Source organism: Calliopsis andreniformis, chromosome 1 (assembly GCF_051401765.1).
Source record: "Calliopsis andreniformis isolate RMS-2024a chromosome 1, iyCalAndr_principal, whole genome shotgun sequence".
NCBI lineage: Eukaryota > Metazoa > Arthropoda > Insecta > Hymenoptera > Andrenidae > Calliopsis > Calliopsis andreniformis.
The window spans coordinates 15,080,826-15,100,602 of NC_135062.1; the positions used below are offsets into that span (position 1 = coordinate 15,080,826).

The 19,777-nt window shown below is 47.5% G+C and overlaps 1 protein-coding gene across 1 annotated transcript; it reads left to right on the forward strand.

The window, feature by feature from the left end:
* Window positions 1-1,408: 1,408 nt before the first annotated feature.
* Window positions 1,409-13,978, forward strand: Antp (homeotic protein antennapedia). Its single transcript, XM_076382109.1, has 2 exons — window positions 1,409-2,213; window positions 13,625-13,978. The coding sequence occupies exons 1-2, from the start codon at window positions 1,409-1,411 to the stop codon at window positions 13,876-13,878; spliced, it is 1,059 nt and encodes a 352-aa protein (XP_076238224.1). The 3' UTR covers window positions 13,879-13,978.
* Window positions 13,979-19,777: the final 5,799 nt, after the last annotated feature.

The window sequence follows — 19,777 nt, forward strand, 5'->3', positions numbered from 1 at the left end:
TATATAAAATTAGCTCATACGTTATGACTACCATAGAAAACAAATGTTGCAATCTTGCAAGAATTTGCCGAAGAAACTCTCCAACTCGGGAGCTTCAGATAATCAAAAATTTCAATTCAATAATTTTTAATGTTTATTACTACTAGATCTTTCGATAACCCTTGCAATTAATTTTCTATTCCCTCTGAAAACCACCATGGCTCATAAATTCTGAAGCCTTCTGTACGATTCTTCGGAACTCCCCGCACTCGGAAGAGTCAGAAAAAAATAGGGTTTGTAGTTTTTTTCTGTTGCGTGTATCGATGCGACGCGTGGAGCCCCAGTTGCAAGAAAAAAATTAGTAGGCCGGGGAGAATCTCGGCGAAGCGTTCAGTAGCCATGCTGCTTAATGGACGGGAATTTTTCCAAATTTAACGATCGTTTAGCCCGCCCACACAGAAGGCCCCGAAGCAAGTTCGGCGTCTGGGCGATGGCCGTCACCGTGACGAGCACGTGTGTACCTCGCCTTCTGTCACTCAGAGTCAAACACCACTCGGTTCATTCGGTTCGTCGGACAAAGATCAGCAAACGGGGCTTTTGCTGCTCTCCTTGGCCGAACCTCCTTTGAAGCTTCTTCGGGCATGGTACTTGAGGAGCGCAAACAAAATTGCCTTTAATTCCTCTCCCGAATCCTCGGTTGAATTTTGTATCTTTTCCACCCTTCTAATTAACGCGAGATTAAAAGGTGTGCATTGGTTGTTACAGGTGCGGCACAACTTCGTTAGCAGGGTGGACAGAGGAACGGAACGTGTCTGGAGCGGCTTGGCGCTTTGAACGAAGGTACCACACCGAAGAAAACGAAGAACTCTGATTACCATCTTCCCCCCCCTCGTGTACAAGTTATATATCCCTCAACGAGCCAGCAGCTTGATAACTCATGGTTCTGTAGTGCTCCAGTTTCGTGGTTTTTCTTTCGCGTTCGGTGAGCCCAGTGTGATATCGATAAGAATATAAAGAAAGGAGAGAGCAACGTAAATGATACGCAAGTGATTCGCATGGTGATGGTGGTGTGACAAAAGAGTGTGCACGCGCGCGTGTCGAGAGTGTGCGAGGAGGTAGCCGCGAGGTGATATTACATATGTGTATAAATAGTATAGATATCCGTGCGTGAGGACGTGTGTCGGTGTGTCCATTCGCGGGGAAGAGAGTACAAAAATACACACGCACATATATACACACATACACAAGCAAAAGAGAAAGAAAAGGCGCAGATAGACAGGAAGGAAACACGGTTAGAGATTGGTCGGGAGTGTCGGAGGAGAGGAAGGCTTAAAAAGTGGATACTGATCAAGAACACATAAGGACGGAGAGTGAGAGCACGCAACAAGACCGAGGTGGTATCAGCAGGTGGGACAGGTGGGACAGTAGCATGAGTTCGTACTTCGCGAATTCGTACATCCCGGACCTGCGTAATGGCGGGGTGGAACACCCGCATCAGCATCAGCAGCACTACGGTGCCGCCGTCCAGGTGCCCCAGCAGACTCAGTCGGTGCAGCAGCAGTCCCAGCAAGCCGGGGACCCATGCGACCCAAGTCTCCTACGTCAGGCAGTGCCCGGCCACCATTATGGGGCCACGGGCAGCCAGCAGGACATGCCTTATCCGAGGTTCCCTCCGTACAATCGGATGGACATGCGAAACGCGACCTATTATCAGCACCAGCAGGAGCACGGCAGCATCGACGGCATGGGCGGCTACAGGTCGACGTCCCCCAGCCCAGGCATGGGCCACATGGGACACACGCCGACCCCGAATGGCCATCCGTCCACTCCAATTGTCTACGCGAGTTGCAAGCTCCAGGCGGCCGCGGTCGATCATCAGGGTAGCGTGCTCGACGGGCCGGACAGTCCGCCCCTCGTCGAGTCCCAGATGCACCATCAGATGCACTCGCAGCACCCACACATGCAGCCCCAGCAGACTCAGCACCCGCAGCCGCAACAGCCGCACCAACATCTCCAGGCGCAGCAGCAGCACATGATGTACCAGCAGCAGCAACAGACGCAGGCGGCCTCGCAGCAGTCGCAGCCTGGCATGCACCCCCAGCAACAACCCCAACCTCAGCAACACCAAGGGGTGGTCACGTCCCCGCTTAGTCAGCAGCAACAGGGCGCTCCTCAAGGGGCGGCCAGTGCCAACCTACCCAGTCCGCTGTACCCGTGGATGAGAAGTCAATTTGGTAAGGGAGCTTGCTTTTTTCAGGGAATCACAGTTTCTGCTTTTCTTCAGGTGTTAGTGGAGCTTAGGTGGCGTCTCGTATAAGGCAGAAGTAGGTGTAGTAAGGTTGAAAATGTGTAAACTAAAGATTTGAATATTTGAATATTTGAATATTTGAATATTTGAATATTTGAATGTTTGAATATTTGAAAATGTAAAAATATAAAAGCTTAAAAATTTGTTACCACTTTCGGTCGACCAGTTTCTACATCATATTTCAAGCCTTAATCGCTTTTCTACTATAGATACCTACCTCTCATTGTCGCTACACAGAATCACCGTAACCCTGAATAAACAAGGCTGCATATAATTGAGGCACAATTGATCAAAGTCCTAGTCCACACAAAAATACCGCCGTCCTACCTAGCAGGACCTCTCGCGAAACTAGAAGACAGGAAACAAAACATTTGCATAGATTTAGAAACCGCAGTCGAAGCTCGTACTCTCCTTCAAGTTATTCCATTCGCGTCTTTTTCCTGCCTCTTCGAGCGACCTCCAGAGCGGCTCGGAAGACATGAATTCGACCAGCAAAAAATCTTCGTGCCTCAGCGAAAAAACCGTGGAATCGTATATTCGCGAGCACGAAAGCGCAAACCGGACACGTGACAGGGTTCTCGAAAATAGGCTCAAGGCTCCTGCCGCATGACCGAAAGGTTCTGGTAGAAAGCAAGGTTTTTAGAGAGGACGCCAGGTAGCGACCGCTTTCAGATTTATGCAACAGTAGGTAAAACTAGACCACATTTGTACGGGTTCGCGAGCCAAGATTGGCATAATGTCTCCAGTTTCTAGGTATACCGACGGCCCGAGTTATTTATTGCCCTGACCTTTTAGCCCGGTAGTTTCACCGCACGTACAACCGTGGCGTGCCCCCCCATAAAAGTTATCTTGCCGGCCGTGGAGCCAACCACTGGCAGACTCCTCTCATCCACTTTTATTCCCATGATAACTCACGGTCGGGAGCGCGATGTTGCGCGAAACTGGTACAGCTGTTTTCACCTTCGCGAAAGGAGGGGCCTATCATCGTCGAGAGGGTTCGAGGGGGACCACCAGGTCCCTTTGATCGTTATTAACTCGGACGAAGATACTCGGGGAACCACCTGCTTCGTGAAATACGACGAGGGGGTTTGTAACGCGGGAAAGGTTTACCGAAATTTTCTCGGCCCCGTCCGTGAAGGATCGCTGGGGTAATTCCGGTGTAACGAGTTGGAAATTTATGACGGCAATAACGAAGTGATAATAGCCGTTCCCCTTAACTCGCAGCTATCTGTCCTGGGTTAGGTAAGAGGCACAGGTTTCAGCACCCCGCTGCTTTTGCTCTTATTTCCTTCTTCCCTTACTTCCAGCCCCTCGTTCTCCAAATGCAAAGAATTGCCGCAAGTTTGCAAGGTCAGGCTTCGATGCGGGTCCTGCCATTCGCCTTTGACTTCTACCCTTGCTCAGTTGCTCGGTGAACTTTGCGAGGACTGGTGACGTTTGCGTTTCCATCGTGTTCAGTTAGTAAATATTCATGTCGTCTATCCTTAGTCAAGTGTTTGTGAAGTTTACTGAAAATGTAAGTTTACTATTTGTTTGCGATAGGATCTTGTGTTTATTAGTCAAGAGGGTAAAGTGGTACTTCGTTTAAAATTTTTAGTTTAAAGTTCCCTCTGCTGTAGACCATCTCTCGGTTCACTCTGGAAGCTGGTGCCTCAGCCCCTCGATTCGCCGATAAAAGACCCGGTTCACGATGACGGTTCGTAGTTCGCTGCCAGTCAAGGGAAGACAGAGGATCGAGTGCCTGGATCTCCTCACAGATGTCGGCACGTTTAGGTCTTGCCGTCATTAAACAATACACACATACACGCGTTTCCCTTGGCGTGGCAAAAGTATCGATCCTTCACTGTCTACGCCTAGCCTCGGCATGCCGAGTATAGAAAAGAGGAAAAACGGTTCCATCGTACCTCTATCCCTGAAGAATCTCGAGGTATTGAAAGGGTTTGCAAAAAGTTAGCAACAACAGCCCTGTACTTCCGCCTTCCAGCTTCGGGCTACCTCCATATCGGAATTATTCGATTCTCATGAAATATCCTTCAAGCCTGGATATTCGTTGGAGCCTTCGGCTTTCTTCGTCGCCCTTCGTCGACGTTACTTCTCTAACGGTGTCCATTAGCTTCCCACTCGATCCTGTTACCCTTACGGGGCCACCAATCACGATATAAGCTTCATATCAATTTATCTGGCTATCCATTCCAGGCGGTGGCCGGCCGTTTTCTTTCCACGTTGCAAAACACTGGCGCAGCCGGGCACTCTGGGCTCCCGCGCGCTATAGCGCTCAGGACTCCCATGAATAATGCATGACTCAATTTTATAGATGCAGGTGCTCTCCGTGGGGCATTTGCCCCGGTGAAACCGGCGAGATTTCCTGGCACCTTTTGCGGGACATTTGCGTTACATAGGTTAGGAAATTCCGCCGACATAGTTGCCTCGCGAAACCCCGGCTGCCGAGTGCGCATCGGTTGTCGTTTACTGCCTAGCATCACGAAACGCTCGTGCTCGCGCGTATTTTCTGTGTCAGCCTCCTCTCCTTCGGCCACCGACGACAGCTGAGATTTTCATTCAAGATAGTTTTCCACGGGAATCCTATTGGGTTAATGTTACGTGAAGTCTTCTCTTCGCTGGTTTTCTCTTAACCGCCTTGGTTAATAGCCTTTAAAATTGCAGAAAGTTTCAGGATTCTATTAAGCGGCAATTCCTCGCGTATTTTGATATCAACTTTGTGAATTTATTCGGTGAGAGAGAAGATATATTTCGAGAATTAAATTCCAGAAATTGGGAACTGTCACAGATTAATTTCATTTTTTGATTCAGGTGACTAAGTGTAGTAATTTATTATAGAACTGCTTCTCAAGCTTAATCAAAATCACACAATCTCTTCCGCGCAACTTCATTAAATATTAAAATTATTGCTTTCCATCAGAATTTCATTATTTTCTTGTATTAAATCTAACAAAACAATCTAACTCCCGTTTTACGGTAGTTTTATCAGCGACTTCAGGATGTTTCCAGCAGTGTTTTGAATTTAATTGTTCGTTGTCACTGGCATCCCCCTCTCTTGATCCAAGCGGATAACAACTGATTAGCATTTTTTTCCAACGACCAGCGGAACGGATAAAATTAGATCGAGTAAAAAAAACCAATTAACTTGATACGTCAAAGTTATGTTTCTCGCTGCGTGGTTTGTAGCTCGCAACTTCGACCGTGGGTAATTACAATGTAACAGCCGCAGGGACAAGCACGCTAGGAGTATAGATTTATCTGTAGCAAAGTATCATTGCGAAGAAGAAGAAGTAATATTACTCATACTCAGTACGCATGAAACCGTATCGCAATTCCATGAAAAAATAACTCTGGAAGGGGTCATAATTCAATGGGCTCCCGGCACCGTGACGACTAAAAGATTCCACTCGATCCTAGATAAAAGGTCCATCGTCTTCCTCGACCACCGAAATTGAATTCCAACCGAGGTGCAACGTGGCCAGGTGTAATTGTCGATGCCAGGCTGTCAAACTGGTTCGATCGAGTCTCTTTCTGATCAGTAAGAGGAAGAGGGACCCATCGACACCGGCGATGCTTTTAATGCGCAAGATAATTGCGATCCCCTTGCGCGAAAAGATTTATGACGTCGAGTTGTTCCACTCGGGTCCCTCTCTGTTCCCCCTGCAAATAAGCATGCAGCGGTGCAATTGCATAGGTGTGAGGCTTCCGTTATCGCGTCCACGTGTACGCGTACACCACGTTTCTTACGTAAGCGGTGTACGGACACGAATGCACCGCGAAAAGACTACGGCGAAGTCGAATTAATCGCGCCAGCATCCACGTAAATGGCCAATAACCCGCGCGCTTAATGAGGAATTAAGCCGGCCTTTCGCTGCTCTCCGACACGCGGCGAACACTCCCGTTGCTCGATTAATCCAGGATACGGATTTATGGGGACGAGCCAAGTTCACGCATCTCGCGTGGAAATAGTGTTCCAGGTTTTTTGTTTTGTTTCTGGGCTTTGTAGAGTAGGTATAGAGATTCTAATGATTGTTCACTCGATTTTTGGATTTCCTTTCACTTATTGTAGTAATATTTTCTTCTAATTTATTAAACATTTTTTAAATAGAAATACAATTTATTAGTCATAATTAACAGTATCTATCTACATGAAAAAGGTTATAGAAAGTATCCTAAAATTGTTAGTATTGTGGATAATAATTGTCACGCTTCACATGACTGACTCTATACATTCTAGTACCACTATAATTTAATTCACATCTTCAGTAGACCCATACTAGGCTACCAAATCCACACGACTTGACCTTCGAAGCGTATCCTCGTTATAAATTCGTCAGTTCACAGCAGCCGATACTATGATCTCTTAATTCCCCCCTCGAATCGATCAAGATCAACTCCCACGAATGCAAGCGATTAACCACAATTCTCCTCGAAGAAGATATCCCTAGATGGCATGTGGCGGGCGCGGAGTGTATCCCGTGAGAGTGAGGAATCAAGATCCCCGTCTCTAAATGCGTTCCATTCTAGGCCGTGTTGCCAGCCGCGAGATTGGTGTCCGTAACGATGGCGGCTTCGTGAGATATTCAAAAAGGGACGAAGCCCAGTGGGCCAGGAAAGGAGGAGCGTCGAGGAAATGACGTGGATGGAACGAGAGAAAGAGAGACGAGACGAGGAGTGTGAGGGCGAGAGAAAGAGAGAAAGGAAGTCGGCTGGAGGAGGGCGTAGGGATGGGATGACGATGATAGATGAGTCCACAGAAATCCTATGTCCGTTTGCTTTTTGGGCCGCCGCCATGAACTCCCGAGACAACCATGGACGATACGGGCGCCGGGATATGGGTCTCTGCTGGACCTCACCGTGCGTATAAATTAAACCTCGGAATTGGGGGAAACTGGGGTGAAAGTGGGAAGACAGGGACCTCGAAGCGCGCACTGATTAGGCGTTTCTGAAGACACTCACAAAAAATTCTTGAAACAGATTGCTGGGAAACGAGGGTCCTAGAGAAACAAGTTAAGAGCGCTGTAGAATCCAACGTGTTCATTATTAACAGTTCCGTGGTACTCGAATATCTTTCTGAGAAATGTTACACAACTTCTCTCTTTCCCTTTCGACCTTACTCAATTTCTATTCTGCCCTAATTTCTTGCTAGCCTTGTCTCTTCGTAATTCTGCGCTGAAGAGAAGCTTCCATTGTGAAATTTATAAACTTGAGCAGATCGGAGTCCTCCCACGTCCCACCTCTGATTAACAATTGCACACGCTCGCTTCTCAAGAGAATAGCCTTCCGAGCTGCTACAACCAGGTGTAAGCGGAAAGGGAGGATGGTGGACAAAGTAGGGCATCGGATAAGCCGAGTGATATCCCGCGTACAAATGCATATGTCGTGCCCGCCCGTTCTCGCTGCTCATTATCTCAACCTTCTAGTTTCATTCGGCCTCTCAGACTCTCCTTGTCCGGCTGTCCGCTCGTCTGGCTGGAAGACAAAGAAAAAGAGGAGGAACAGGGAAGAAGGTTTCCATCTGATACTTGACTCGTCTGTGAGGCTTCTAGAAACGTGAACATGAGAAAGTTTAGAATTACCATAGTATTATTAACATTGGTAACATTAGAGCCAGCATAAATACACAGTATGCGTTATAAGCTCCTTGCTATATTCGTTTTATCTTGAAGTGTTTTTAGAGCAAACTGGTTTGGTTTGTTATGAACCAACTCTTGTGCCTTTAATAAGTCTAAACTGTACTGTCCATAGTACATAAACTGACCTTAGGAATAAGTCCCTCAGTATCAACTGAGTCCATAAAATCAGGGTGTCTCCTTTCGCCCACCTAAACCTTCTTCAGTCTACTGTCGTTCACATTCTCTCATTCTCTCATTTTTTCTCATTCGTGGTTCTCATTCTTCTCAATTCCTCCTCTCATCCTCGTTCCAGCTGACTGCTCATCCACTTAAGCTTAGTGCTCAGAATAATCGCAGCTGCTCGATACTCAATCCCAGCGCGATGGAAGTTCCACTCAGCTTCCCGTTTCCGTGCTTCCCGAGGGCCTGGGAGGTCCCCATTTTTTCCGATCGAAGATTCAGGAAGTTCGCGAAGGCAGGAACGCGCGACCCTCGTCGCAGACGGCGCATAAACAACCGACGAAATTCCTGAACGAAGGTTATCTCGGCGCGGCGCGACCCCTGCGCGCGAAGAAGAGTCTGCAGTGGCTCGGCAGAAAGCGAGGGTCCCTCGGCGAAGAAAGTTCAACGAAAACAACGTGACACGGAGCAGCCTAGGACGGAAATACAAAAAGCAAGACGGATGGCCGCGCTCGAAATATATGGAGGCTCAGACGGACGCGGACGGTCGACTCTGGAGGAAGTTCGATCACGTGTCCGGGATTAAAGGGATGCCAGGCGACGCGCTTCGACTTGTTCTCTGTATTTGATTGAAATTTCGCGGATGGATGAGCGTGTGAGGTTTACAGTTTGGATACGTGTTCAACTGGAGCGTACATACTGAGAACGAGTGGGATATGGAGGTACTTAGAAGGACTTAGATGAAAGAATGATACGTATAGAGGAAACATTTCTTTGGATCTATTTTTTTTTAGGACGGATTTGCCTTTTTTTATTTATTGAAAGAAGGCAGAACTTGTAGACAAGCTTTACTCTTAGTACAGCTGGTAGAATTGTTATGTATGTAGATATGTACGGCCAACTCAAACGATTTTGGCTGCATCGACATTTTCTGTCTCTCTTTCTCTCTCTCATTCAATGGTTCCTGTGTAAGAAAGAGATAGAGAGTATCGTTGCGGCCAGATCTGTCTGAGCTAGGTGTACCTATATCTGTAGTAGGTTAATATGGGTATAATAGAAGCTTGAATATAAAATCTGAATTATTAGTCTCGAATAACTACTATCGATGCCGCGCGGAGAAACATCTTCTACAGTAAACTTGAAAATCTTCGGCTTCTACCATAGTCCACACTCCATTCATCGAATTAAAACTCTTGCAATCCCTCTCCCTCCACAGCAACTCTTCTATTCGAGGGAAACGTCAGCGCAAGCAGCTGAATCCCTAAAATATCCGTGGTAAACGTTTTCCAAGGCGATCCATCGGATTCCTCGCGATTAATCTGACCCTCTGTCAGCAACGTCGACCGGTCATATAATCCGATGGGTTTGCCAGCTCGAGAGATGGGGGGGTCAGGGAGCGATAAAATTAATGGGATATCTAGGGTATCTAATCGAAGAGCGTTTCAAGGGCTAGCCTTAAGGTGGCCACGTAAAGCTTAGCTTAATTGGGCAGCGAGCGGTGGCCGCGCCTTATTAGCGGGTTACAACATCCGGCTAGGCTGTTCGTCTGAAAAGTCCTGCGCGTGTATCCTGCGGCGGGTCTTTCAGGCCAGTCAGCCGGCCAGAGGAGAGAAGCGGAGAAGCGGAGCAACTAGCCTATAATAAGCCCGCACGGTTGTGTACGTTCTGTTCTGTTCCGTTCCGTTCCGTTCCTTCATGCTGCGCCAGTGAAGGCAGACCCATAAATCTCTCGGGCATACTCCAGGGGACATTTGATCCTTGCGTAACCCAACGCCGTTAATTTATTGCCCCGCGTTTAAAGTCACCTCCGTCCGCGAGAGCACCAGCAACGCCGGTTCAGCATAAACCGAGAGGATACCGGGCCAGGTTTTCTTGTTATCGACCTCTTTAACACGCCCTGCGCCTCTCGCTCGCTGATCCATCCTCCGAACGCGCTGGAAAAAATGATCATCCTCCCTCGGCTCTCCGTGGAACGGCCAGCTCTCAGAGCACGACTCCTTCGCCTCGGGATCGCTGCAGAGGACTCCTCGCACGACACCAGCGTTGTTCCAGCTGCGCCTCGTATCCTTCAGTTTCGTCGGTGGTCAAGAAAATCTCACACCCTCCTCTCAGGCTCGCCGTGTTTCCCACGACACGTTCGCACGATGAAAACGCCATTAAATTCTTTCCAGCCGGCGAGACTGCGGCAGTGATTAATTCGTCGGAGATCAGGCGCGCGGATAACGCTTTTGCACCGTCTCAAGGACTGCTACGACCGCTTACTAGTCGAACTAATATCGTTCCCCTGGCTTTTGCGCTGAGGCCCTTCCTCGGGTTAGAAAAAACTCGAGGAAATTGTTGGACTATGTTGGCGAGGTGAACGAACCCTTTGAGTGACTCGAATGAATTGCTGCGCGACCGTTTTGTTTCACGTTTATTTGAGCGACTCCAATCTCCGCGGCTGCATAATCATACAGGGGCCATTTTCCGCACGCATTACGGTTACACGCGCGTCGCCGAGCACAGAGAACGCCTCTTTAATTAAGCCCGCATGCTCGGCCAGAGAAAAAGCAGACGATGCCTAATTCGGCGGGCAGACAGGGCTAATCAAGATTCGAGTCCTCGCCGCACGGGAATCGATCGACAGGGGTTGCATATTTAAGGCGAGAGGATATTGCCAATATCCTTGCGCTACCGTGCTATTAGGGTAATAGTTGACGCGAAATTAACATCCACCGATCAACTTTTGGCGCCTCGAGTACGCGTTCTTCATAAATGAGTGATTACTTCTTCAGAATAATTGTAGCATTCACCATAATATGATAACCCTGACTGGTTCACAGGGTGGACCACATTTTTAAAATCAATTTATATGTTAGTCCACTTGTAAATGTAACCACAAGCTCATAACGAAAGTTTACAATGTACACTTTCCTTATCCCCGAAAATCAGAGGACACTTTCACAGTTCACCCATTTCTTGTTCTAACGAGTCCCTCGCCTAAGAAACTCGCGTATTCCTCAGATACGATCTTTCCCCACATGACAAACGGACTTTAATAGGAAACAGTATCGCGTAGCAGTACCAGGAATCAGTCAACGACCGCTTTTGATGCCCCCATCGTTATTAGGAAGCTCTTTGACCAGTTGGGTCGGGCGTTACCCTGGCTTCAAAGCTGCAGCTCCTAGGCGGTACACGATACACGTAAATCCTTCGTTGGCCCATCCTTCGCAATTAGGTAATAAGACTGTTATCGATAAAGAGGCATAAACTAATCGGTGCGAGGAGTAGCCCGAGCGTGACTGTGAGCCGTTTCATTATTCTGTGAACGCTTTGATGATCTTCTGGGTCGAAATGTAGATCGTTCTCGGGAGGCACCTTCATTAACCGTCCGGCGAGTGGACATTAATAAGCCGCGCTTGCAAGTGGAAGCGTGCCTCTTTGATGAGAGCACGGGATCTATGTTTATCTCGAGGATCCTTTGATTGGCTGACTAGGACTCCAGCATCGAGGCGGAGCCAAGTGCGTGTGAAGTTTCGCTTTATCATTCGCTGGCTGCAGGTGAATTAGATGCTATTAGGTACTTCTATAATTACTTTATTTCCTTCGGTTGGAGTCTTTGGTAGGATTCATATGCATACTCTGAAGTGCAGAAATATAGCGTAACTTTAATTTAACGCATCGAATGATGGTACCTTGTAACATAACTAGCTGCTGGCTCCTAAAAAAGGGCAAAGTCTTTCTGTGAGTAGGAAGGGGTAGGTAGGTACTATCCCTTCACTTGTCTCTTGTCTCGTTACCAGTGTCCCAAACATGTTTATTTCACAGTTGGATTAATTTTGCAACCATACTCCTGTGGGACTAGTTTCGTCTTTCGAACATCCACCAAAGTATAGTACTCGAACATTGATCTAAAAGATAGCACAAGGCAAGCCATAAATTTTCAAGATCCCTTTTCAGAATTCGTATTCCACTCGCCACAACCAGGTCGAAACTCTTCTTCGAGCCGCAGGAATCCCGAAGAAATAATTGACGCGGTCAGGAAGGGGAGAATCTAGCGAAACGGTTAAAAGTTATAAGTAAGGAGGCTAGAGAGATTGGTATGTTGTTAATTTGAGAGCGTAGCTGTAGGGCGGGAGGGAAGAGGGCATGTTCCCAGAGTTCCCCCTGTCCCTCGGGCCTCTGTCTCGGTCGGTCCGAGCGACGCGGAGCCCTCCAAGAATTCTCTCCGTCTCTCTCATCGGAGGAGAGTCGCCATCCGTCTTCATCGGCCGACAGCGCGACGGGCGGCGTTTGCCTCGAATGCTCACCAAGGAGCCTTCTTCGTCTTCTTTTTCTCCTCCTCCGACTCCCTCTCTCGCCGTCTCATCCCTTCGCCCCCTCCCTTTCTTTTTTCCCTCCCTCGTACCACTCTGAAATATTCTCGTTTTGCCCTCTTGGCGCTCGTGTGGCAACAGCTCCAACCTAACCCTTTAAGATTATGCCTGCCTCGGGAGAGGCAAGAGAGTGTACGACGCGCGTACACAAACACAGGTATCCGTGTGGCAGAGACTGGCTGGTTCTCTCTGTCCATCCGCGCTTCTCCCTTTCCCTTGCTCCCTCGGCAAGCACAATTAATATTCTCGTTCGGGATTCGTGTACCGCCACACCGAGCGCAGATCATGTCACGGATATCTGTATGGTATCTATCATACGCGGAACCGCGCCTACAGAACCGCTGGTGGAGCTTTCCTCCGCTGGACTGGCATTTTTGTTGCGCTCAGACGGCGGGCAAAAATTTCCCGCGTGCCGAGGCAGGTTGCGTTCATTAAATATCACGGATTGCGGTCGTGCGTGCCTCCGAAGGGCGTACGCGGTTAACGAAGCTGGTCCTCTTTGCTCGCGGCTCTGCAAGCGGATTGGGACGCTGGAAAGAGGAGAAGCTTGAAGGTCTTTGTGAGAATGTTGCTGGCGGGAGCAGATGGGTTTTAATGTAGGGGGAAATGTGTTATATACCGTGCATAGGAATAGGAGGTTCTATATGAGAATTGAAAGGTAGTATCATTTGCACTGTCCTGAGGAAGAGTTAGAAGCAAGCTTTGTGGACTGATCATCATTTAGTATTTTTAGTAATTCAGTCGACTTTAATTATCGTAATGAATTTCCTAAATACAAGTTATAAAACAGATGATACTGAACTCCGTGGGACAGAAATTGTCGTGCTCTGGGGTCTATGGATTATCCTAAAATATCATACAAGAAGAACCTTGACACTCAGTTTCAACCAACTTTCCCCTAACCCTGATATTGGAGCTCATCTACTAGCAACAGTAACCGTTAATTTGTAGATATCTGAGACTTCCACAGAAGTCTCCCAGCTTTCTACCTATCCCCATAAATAATACCTCGTTCCCCCTAGAAGAGGTCACGTCGAGTTCGCTCGCGAGGTAGACAGGGTCCAGGATCAAGGTCGCGAGGCTGCATTCATCTCGTTTCGTTGAATTTCCGCCGCGAACGACCCCGATGCACAGCGAGCGATGCAGAAACGCGATCCTAACGAGTGTCTGGTTTTTCCGTGTTGCAGAGAGGAAACGAGGCCGGCAGACGTACACACGATACCAAACCCTGGAGCTGGAGAAGGAGTTCCACTTCAACAGATACCTGACCAGGCGGCGGCGTATCGAGATCGCGCACGCGCTGTGCCTGACGGAACGGCAAATCAAAATCTGGTTCCAAAACAGACGGATGAAGTGGAAGAAGGAGAACAAGACGAAGGGCGAGCCTGGCTCGGGCGACGGCGACACCGAGATCTCGCCGCAGACCTCGCCGCAGGGTTGAGAAGAGCCCCGAGGAGTGGAACTTCCAAAGAGGTCTCATCTCTCTCAGGGTCGTTAATACCTTGTTTCCAGCACTACCTCCTCCCCCACACCGCCCCCCATGCCGAGCCCCCCGCCCCTAAGCCAGCCCTGCAGCCCCCGATGACCTCCAAAGGCGAACCCCACCACCAGCCCCCCCACCCGCCCACCCCAACACAGCAATGACGCTTATTTTGTCGTGTTAATCAAGTTGCTCGTACCAAATAAATGAAACGATATAGAGGGAGAGAAAGGAACAGATAGAGAGAGAAAGAGAGAGAGAAAGAGAGAGAGAGAGAGAGAAGGACAGACGATGGAGACGAATAAGGGATGAGAAATGAACGTGGCCAACAGACGGTGCGTGGATGGAAGTGAAGACGTGAACGGGACACGATGACAAAGGGACGAAGAGAGAGAGAGTAGGAGAGGAGATCGAGAGAGGAAAGGGAACGTGAGATAAGACGGAGTGGATGGAGCAGAGGAAACGGAACGGGACACACGAACGAGTCGGATGAAGATTTATAGGGATCCGCGATCTCCTGTAATCGTAACAATGTAGCGGACCGTCGAGAGGAAGGGAAGAAGATAGGGATCGGATTGGATCGATGATTCGAAAGGAAAACTGGATCACATGCTAATCAGAACCGCGTTAACCTCTGTTACATTTAATCGAATGTAATTGTACTAAAGCCTATATATTATAACGATAGAGATAACGGGACGAGAGTGAGAGAGAGGGAGAGAGAGAGAGATAGAGAAGAGAAAAAGGGAGAAGGAGAGCGTGCTACTGCGCGAGAGATAGAGAGAAAGAGAGAGAGAGAAAGAGCGAGAGAGAGGAATTTAACTATACGTACTTCAAACGATCGAGAGTCGTGGAAAATTGTAAGTAGAGTATGAATGTGCACTGTGACAGCGTGTAAAGTGATATATATATAAATAAATATATATATATATATAAATATATATATACATAGTTATATAAAATGAAGAGGAGCGGATGATCGTCGACGCGAGAAAGGTGAAGGGTGAATGAGAATGCACGGAGATCGAGCGAAATGGAGATGTCCGATTACCCCGTGAATATTACCTTAGTAAAGCGTTTTATTATTTATTCTCTTACGTCGTACACGCGTAGAGTCGTAGAGCGGTTAGTGAATTTAGCGGAAGGAACGGACGTATTTCCGATCGTGTCTCTATTTAGCGAGTAGCCGAACGGTTTAGTGTTCTTTAGAGGATCGTTTAGATAGGTTTTTCTCTACAATACACCGCGGTGGCTCAGCGAGGGTAATGTAGGAATCGCGAACGTGCCAAGTGTGATCTTCGAATGTGTGTTTCTCCGGTGCCGGGAGGATTAAACGAAGAATGGGAATAAAAAATGATGGGAACGAGGCGAAGGAATTCTGGTGAACGCCTGCACGCCGATCACACCATCCGGAACAGAGGAGGAGGAGGAGGAGGCTGAGAGGAGAGGGAGGAGGAAGATCGGTACCAGTGAAATATATCAGTGTGTGTGCTGCAATTGGTTAAATTCCAGTGATGTTTTTTGGTGATTGATCGGGCCTGTCGATGCTAGTATTTTCCGCCGAAATCGCGAACGAAACGGGAATTCCTGTTCGTAGTGCTTGAAAGACCGGAAATAGTGGCTTGAGAGAAGTGGTGGCCTCCGGCGGAGCAGAGTTGAAAGGACTTGACATTTCTTCATCGGTGTCGTCGCAAGGTCAGTTTCATAAAAAAGAAAACATATTTATTTATTTTGCTTCCGAGTCTTGGTAGAATTCTGAATCCGATCGAAGCGTGCTGTTTGAAGAATATGTCAAACGAATCCCCAGTTTTGGAAACTGGAAATTGAAAATTGCCGCGTCTACTCGAAGAAGGGCGTCCATTGGTCAGAAAATTCGAATATTCAAATTTTCAATTTCTCGCGCCTGTGTCTATATTTCTTCCAACAATTTCTAAAATTTGTCCGATATTTCTTGATACGTTTATAAAATGTTTGAGCCTGGTCTGAATCGCGTCCTTCAAGCATACTTATTGGCCCAATTTAAGCGCCGTTTTTTCGACGTAGACCGCGGTGGCGAAGTATTTCGAAACGGAGCGCTTTCAACGAAACCGTGCAAACACATATTCGTTCTCTTGTAAATATTCATAGCGAATGACCAAAAAGAGAGAGGGAAAAAAGGAGGGAAGAAGAGTGACCACGGTGAGAGGGGTCCTCGATACGACCAAAACCCGAGAAATCTTCGCGGACAAGTGGTCACCGAGAATTTACTGCTGCTCCGCGCGACACGAGGCCAAATTACCAAGTGATGTAATTCGTAGCGTATTTTTGGAATAGGATGCTTTCGGCATGGAACCGCTTGGCACCTTAATAGCGACTCTAGAGAGCAAAGCCGCCGACAGAAAACTCTATCCCCCTGTCTGCCGCGAGATGATTCATCGTACACCCTCTTTACTCTCTTCGAAAAAGCCGCGCTAGAAATGTCCGTTTCAAAGTGTCCACTTCGGTTTTGAGCAATCAAATTGAAAGAAGAGAAACTTAGAACCCTGCTGCCCTGTTTGATCTCCTTGCTCCATGTGATCTCAGATGATTTTCCATCACACTAGAAGTCCATTACTTCCCCCATTCAGTTAATAAAACAAATTACAATAGACGTGATGCTACAGCCAGGAAAAAATCACTCCCCTTTTTATGATCCGCATGTTTGTTCGGTGATTGTTTCATCTCTGAGCAACCAGTGGAGATCTACTGTACTTACAGACAACTGGAAAGTGTGTAAAGAAGCATCAAAAGAAATGAAACTCGTTTGAGGTCAGGTGAGCCCAAATAGGTCAGCAGGCCCATCGCTAGTCACACGTTTGAGCGCACGTCCGCTGTGATCACGTTGGTTTCGTTTCCCATTTGCTTCCATCGAACGCGATTAAGCGTGCCAAGCAGGAAGCAGGCACCATCTGTCGGCCCGATCGGCGAAACTCGCGATCGACGAGGGATCGACGGGGCCAGGGGGACCCATGGACCGACCCATGGGTCGCGCCTGCCCTCGCCGTGTCCACTGGCCGACACGGAGAACTCCGCCGCGGCGAATTCTTGTGCTGTGTTGTAAAACTTAGGTCGACATTTAGTTTATACCTTGTATACACGCAATCTACGATATACGTAATAAAGGATATTAACGAAGTACGTAATATGTATAGACGTTGGAGGAAAAGACGGTATTTAAAAAAAAAATAACAAAAAAAGGAGGGAGAGAAGGGAGGGAAGTGGCGATCTCGTGAATCTAAGGGGTTCTCGCGTTAACGAGGGAAAATAAAGAGGAAACCGATCGAGGGGGGAATCCAGAGGAAATATATGGAACTGATATACGTAATACATGGTCCAGCTCGCGCACGCGCATCGATTGAGCACCGACCGGCCTTTCTTTCTCCAGAGATTTATTTATGTATAACTTTTTGTCCTCGAGGAGCAACGAACTGTGAAAAAAAGAAACAAAGGGGAAGATCTTCGACGATCGCTCGCTCGCTGTCTCTCGCGAACTGGTCTCTCTTTTTCGGAACCGCCGAAACGTTGCTTTACGCTCGGGGGTCGCGGTCTTAAATTGCTTGGGCAAATTGGCGCCAATTAAGCTCGATGGCTCGTCGAGGGGCATTGGTATCGTTGTCGGTATGGCTTTTCGTAAAAGTTCTGAGGAAAGAGAAACATCGATGATAAATGATACAGTCTTATTGCATCTCTCGCGCAAGAATCGGATTTAGGTTTTTGTCTTCATAGAATCGATGGCAGAAAAGTTCAGCGAATTATCTGAGAAATGTTTCGCAATATGGTCGTAGTACTTAAAAGATTTCTACATTCATTGAAAGGTCGCTGTCTTGCAAGGAGCCTCTCAAGAAAATAACAAAATTGAACTACAATTTCGCTTCTTAGAAAAAAGGTATTAAAATCTTGACATTAATGACGTTTCACTTTTGCTCCGAGTACTTATGTACAGTCGTATGAACCCGTGAGTCAGTCTACATGACATCAATTAGCAAATTCCCTGGCAAGAACCAAGGTGCTCACCCCTGGCTTATCGATTACGATTTATAGCCTCTCCCCCTCCCGAGGAATCGATTAACCTCACACGATTCAGCTGCTATTTTTGCGCGTTTCGCGGCAGGCAAGTGAGACACGTGTTAATTCTGGTCGCATTAATCAGCGATAGGATCTATGTAGGCCAGGTAATGGCGGGCATTGGAAGCGTAGGGTGCGGCTTTCGAGACAAAGGAAGTATTTATTGGCGTTGCGTCACGGTGTCAACTGTTACGACACGACGGTCAATGGTGCAGGCAAAATTTCACGCACAAATGCCTCCCTGACAAACCGTTTTCCGCGACTTTTCGTGGCCCCGCCGCCCCGACCGTATTAATCCTCGCCGAGGTGCTCAGAACTGATCAGCGAAAGCGAGCTCGCGTCTCGTTTGTATCCCAATTCATAACCATAGGTTCCCTGGTCAGACAGCGACCCGATCGATTGGAAACAACGTTCGGGGGAGGGTTCTTATATCTCTGCGAACGAAAGGATCGTTCGGTCTTTATCGGGCGAATTTATCACCGACGTTTCTCTGCCCAGCCAATCGTTCGCGACACGTGGAAAAACTCTCAATTGTGCAATAATCGCGCGGCGCGTTGCTGTCGCGACCGTGCGTCGCTCAACCTTCTCTTCGGTCGATGATCAAGACAGGATTTTGGCATCATAGAAACGAACAAAAAGAAAATGGGGGAATAGGGAAGCGTGGATTCGATGGGGCTCGGTGAGTGGGAGGCTATCGTCGCGAGCGATCGTCGTGAACCACCGGTCTAGCTTAAAAATACGAAATCAATTTTGTATCCATTGGATAACGAGCTACTACTTATATAGAGCGAATATATTGTACGTGTATAGAAATCGCGAGGAACGGAAGAGGGGGAAAGAGAAGAGAGAATTCCTAGCGTTAACTGGAACGTGTAAAATGCAAATTATATATTTTATCTTTACTCTTATATAGTCGTGTAAAATCGCAGATATACGTAATTTCGGAGGAAAAAACGGGAGGGAAAAGGAGGGTATGCCGTGATTGTACCGTAGAGTTAATGCGACGAGAGGCAAAGAGGATTACGTGCGCACGAGAGAGAGAGAGAGAGAGAGAGAGAGAAAGAGAGAGAGAGAGAGTGAGAGAGATATGGGGATAAGGAAGAGAGGGGTGTGTATGTACGAAGTGAGTCACTAAGCTAGCGCTTAATCGATAAGGTTAACGTCTAAAGCCTAAGTCTTAAGATGATAATTGACTAGAATTAAGGAAACGGGCATGTCGGTTGCAGCGAGCGGGGGCGGTGGTCATGGAAAAAAAGAGAATATAAACCTCAGATCGTAAGAGATAAAAAAGTAGTTTTCGATCGCCGTTTTCTGTGTACCTATGGGCAATGCGCAATTAAAGTAAAATAGATGACTTCGTGGGGTTTGCGATCGTGTACATATAATTGCTGAATTTACTTGGGGAGCCCGCAAACACCGTTTACAAGACTTAGAAAATGCTTTGAAAGAAGGTATTAACCAGCTTCCGGTCCCTCCGTGATTAATAGAGTACCGCGAACTATTTATTGAAAAATGTCATGTCGCGAGGTCTTTTCCTTCTATTCTCACTAATTAATCAAAAAATATTTTTTACAACGCGAATCGTGTGATCGGAGGTATCTTTACGTGTACTCCAGAATCAACCTTCCAGTGATCGATTGAATTGCAAGGAGTTGGCGTTCGTTTCACAAGTTGCATTTAAAAATATTCCCGTTGTCTAAGGTTGAACAGTATTCAGTATTTATGTAATTACGAAATTAGCAAAGGATAAAGAGCCACGTCCTCGCACGCCCATGCG